At 38.5% G+C, this 4,403-nt stretch overlaps 1 protein-coding gene across 1 annotated transcript; it reads right to left on the minus strand.

Moving 5' to 3' along the window:
- Window positions 1–1,255: 1,255 nt before the first annotated feature.
- Window positions 1,256–4,021, minus strand: LOC125239324 (uncharacterized protein K02A2.6-like). Its single transcript, XM_048146873.1, has one exon. It carries the CDS (start codon window positions 4,019–4,021, stop codon window positions 1,256–1,258), a length of 2,766 nt encoding a protein of 921 aa, XP_048002830.1.
- Window positions 4,022–4,403: the final 382 nt, after the last annotated feature.

Below are 4,403 nucleotides of genomic sequence, written 5' to 3' on the forward strand. Positions count from 1 at the left end.
AAATTAAATAAAAAAAGGGTGAAAAAAACTAAAAGTGCGACCTTTCAAAAAGTAATAAAATAACTAAATAAGTATCTCTAGGAATACCTACCTTCCTTCTTACGAAATACCTACCTTCTTCTTCTTAGGAATATCTACCTACCTTCTACCTCCTTACGAAATACGTAAGATGAAAACCTAATTCAACTACGAAATTCTTGAACGTAAAAATTTTGGTACTTAAACATAAAATTACTTGAATTCTTAAACACAAGAAATATGACAAAATAAATTATTAATTATTATTCTCTTTATTGATTTCCATTCTTAATTAATGGTAAAGTGTTGTCGCGTCGGGGCGTTTAGTTATTTTATTACTTTTTGAAAGGTCGCACTTTTAGTTTTTTTCACCCTTTTTTTATTTAATTTATAATTTAATTCACCTTTTTTGTGTCGGGGGTTTTTTAAATTTATAATTTAAGGTTTTTATTTCTTTCTTTTTGTAGGGGGCTCTTTCTTTTGTCATATTTCTTGTGTTTTGGAATTCAAGTACGGAATTGTATGTTAAGTACTTACCTACATTTTTTACGTTCAAGATGTTCTAGACGTAAGTGCATGCTGTTTTTATAAAAATACTAAAATCACTATTAAGCGTGCCGTTCAGATTTGAGGAGTTCCGTTCTGACCAACATCAGGAGTTCCACTGCACTAAATGTCACTGTTCTGGACGTAAGTGCATACTGTTCTTATAAAAATACCAAAGTCACTATAAGCGTGCCGTTCAAATTTGAGGAGTTCCGTTCTGACCATCATCAGGAGTTCCAGTGCACCAAATGTCACTGTTCTGGACGTAAGGGCATGCTGATCTCATAAAAATACCAAAGTCACTGTAGTGATTGCTTAATCACTAGTTATTTAATTTACTCCTACAATCCACACTGGCTCGGCAATGCCCTCGCATACCATGTATCCTCACTCCGTTCTCCGTCGTCCAGCCCACGGCCATCATACCATAGACAGAGTGTAAGTGACAGATACTTTCCACGGCTTTGCCGCTAATGCAATAGACACACGAGATAGTGTTCAGTATGCTATTTAAGCTTAGCATACACTACATCCCTCCCTTGAAGTTAAATTAGATTAATAACAACAAGTGTTTCAAAATCAACAAATATATTTTACTCATCTATAATCAGTCTTACAGATAATACTCAGTCAGTGCCTTTTACATATTCAGTATAGTTAAATCAAGAAATTAAGTATTAATTAACAACATTTAAAACAAGCTACATTTGCTCATCACTGTTTGCCTCGTCGGCGCCTTCTCCTGATCTTCCTGTTGAACAGCTTCCCACTGTCCTTCTACTCTTTTCAGGTGAACCACATTTCTTCTCAGAACTTGACCCGTTAGATCATTCTTTACTGACACATCTCCTCTATTAGCACTCTGTACCGTATGAGGTGTTGGATTGTAGTTTGGACAGAGCTTATTTCCTTTATCCATATTCTTGACATACACTTTATCTCCTTCTGCTAGATTAGGCTCACTAGCGCCTCTCCTTCTGTCTGCATATTCTTTCCCCTTTTCTTTCTGTATTTTATCTCGCTCACGCACATCCAGGTCGACATCAGTACCTTCAATTCGGTCAATTGATGGAATTTTGTCTCTATTTTGCCTTCTGAAAAACAGCTCTGATGGTGATTTCCCTGTAGTCGAGTGGGGTGTACTGTTATACATTATAAGATACTCCATCAGACTTTCTTTAATATCCTTTTTTTCTAGATGGCTAATTTTGAGGCGTTTCAATATATCACGATTTTGTCGTTCAACCTCTCCGTTCATCTGGGGCCAATATGGTACTGTGTTGTGAACGGTGATATTGCACTCTTCACAGTACAATCGAAACTCTTCACTAACAAACTGCCGGCCATTATCAACAGTAATCGAGACAGGGTAACCTAGTCTGCTAAAAATTTCCTTGAGCAGCTTTATAATTTGGTGACTCGTTATTGTCCTGGAGATCTTTACTTCTTTATAGCGGCTATAATAGTCTACTACAACTAGCAGGTAGTCATTATTAGGTAAAGGTCCTAGAAGATCCATCGCAACATCAACCCACGGAGCTAAAGGGAGTTCGCGTCTCTTCAGCGGTGTTGGAGGATTTGGCAGTCCTACTAAAGTGCAACTCTTGCAGGACTTGACTAAATTTTCTACGTCTTTGTCGATTCTTGGCCACCACACCTTGGACCTGAGCCTGCCCTTCATAGCAACTATCCCAGGGTGGCCTTCGTGTGCAGCGTCCAATACTCCTTTCCGTAATTTCTGAGGTATGACAATTCGGTTCCCCCGAAGTAAAATATCGCCATAGAAACATAGTTCGTTCTCAAATATCTTATATCCTTTAACAGTCTCATGCCACTCTTTTTCATACACTCCGTTTTTTACGCCTCTGATTTCTTCATCATTTATAGAAGCTTCAATAATGGCAGACATCGAAATCGCATGTGGTCTGGCTTCCTCTACAATTTGGTGTATGTGTTCGTCTCCTCCTGCAGATTGTGCACCAATCAATTTGCATAGACGAGACAGCGGGTCAGCAATATTCACCTTTCCTGGTTTATAGATCACGTTATAATCATATGATTGGAGTCTCAACACCCAGCGCTCGATGCGTGCACACGGCTTTGATCTTGATCCAAACAATATTTCCAATGGTTTGTGATCTGTGATGAGATCAAATTTCTTGCCGAAAAGGAAAATGTTGAAGTGTTCAACAGACCAGACCAGAGCAAGAGCTTCTTTCTCGGTTTGACTGTATTTCCTTTCGCAGTCAGTCAGTGTCCGGTTTCCGTAGGCGATTATCCGTGGTCCATTTGAATCGGTCTGTATTAAAATTGCTCCAAGGCCAACTGGGCTGGCATCAGCAATAACTTGGGTTTTATCTTTAATATCGTAAAATCCCAACGTCTGTATTTTACTTAGTGCATCTTTCAGCTCTGTAAATGCCTTGTCTTGCTCACTTGTCCAATACGGTCTGATATCAGATTTTTTCCCCAGTTTTTTCCTTAACAGTTCTTTTAAAGGTTCTGTTCTGGTGGCTAAATTGGGTAACCACTTGTTAACATAATTCACAAGTCCTAAAAAGCTCTGTAGTTCTTCTATTGTTATCGGAAGTCTGAAGGTGGTGATGCTCTCCATATACTTTGGCAAAGGTTTCACTCCATGCTTTGATAGTTCATGTCCCAAGAAGTGCACCTGTTTCACTTTGTATATGCACTTCTGCTCATTGAGTTGTATGTTATTCTCCTTAATTACTTTCAGTACCATTTCCAGACGCATGTCATGTTGTTGTTCATCCTCCCCAAAAACTAAAATATCATCAATGAAATTAATGACCCCATCGCATTTAACTAAAAGTTTCTCCAGTACTTTTTGAAATATCTCTGGCGCACAACATATGCCAAACATGAGTCTTTTATAGCGATAGAGCCCTTTGGCTGTTATAAAAGTGGTAATATGTCTACAATCTGGGTGTAATTCCAACTGGTGAAAAGCGTCCTTGATATCAAGTTTGCTAAAATATTTAGCTTTCCCAATTTCCGGTAATAGTTTATCCATACATGGTAATGGATGATTTTCTCTTAAAATTGCAGCATTAGCACGACGCATATCCACACACAACCGCAAATCTCCATTTTCTTTCATAATGGGCACCATTGGTGAAACCCATCGTGAAGGTCCATTAACTTCTTCAATAATATCTCGATCGAGTAACTCTTGGATCTTGCTCTCAACTTTTTGTTGGATAGGCAAAGGTATTCTCCGATATGGCTGTGAGACTGGTTGTACATTTTCATCTATAGGAATTTCTACCAATACATCTTTGAGCTTGGGAAATGATTGTGATATGACACCTTTATTCACATCTGCACCAATTTTCAAAACACCTAGCCGTGTCGCCGTTTCTCTGCCCAACAAGTCTTGCGTGCCATTCGCAATAACATAAACTATTGCATTTTCTTTGCGTCCATTTGCTTCCATTGTAGTCTCAAATGACCCTTTGATATTGAGTGGAGTGTGACTGCCATAAGCCATAAGAGATTTGGTTGGGTTGGGTGTTTGATTAATTGCTACAGCTCCTAATTTTTTCAAAACTTCCCACTTTTCTAGAGAAATAAGATTGTGTTTACAACCAGAATCAACTAGCATTTCTGTCTTGATTCCCCCGAGGATACAATCGATTATAGCATCACTGTCAATGTTAAATACGTAATCGACTTCAACTCTCGCTTTTTTATTATCTTTCTTGCTTGATTGATTATTCAATTTCCGTTTCAGACCAGCCGATCTGCAGAGTTGGCGGAAGTGTCCTATTTTGCCACAAGCATGACATGTCTTCCCTGAAGCTGGACAATCCTTGTAC

The sequence above is a fragment of the Leguminivora glycinivorella genome, chromosome 2 (genome assembly GCF_023078275.1).
Source record: "Leguminivora glycinivorella isolate SPB_JAAS2020 chromosome 2, LegGlyc_1.1, whole genome shotgun sequence".
NCBI classification, from domain to species: domain Eukaryota; kingdom Metazoa; phylum Arthropoda; class Insecta; order Lepidoptera; family Tortricidae; genus Leguminivora; species Leguminivora glycinivorella.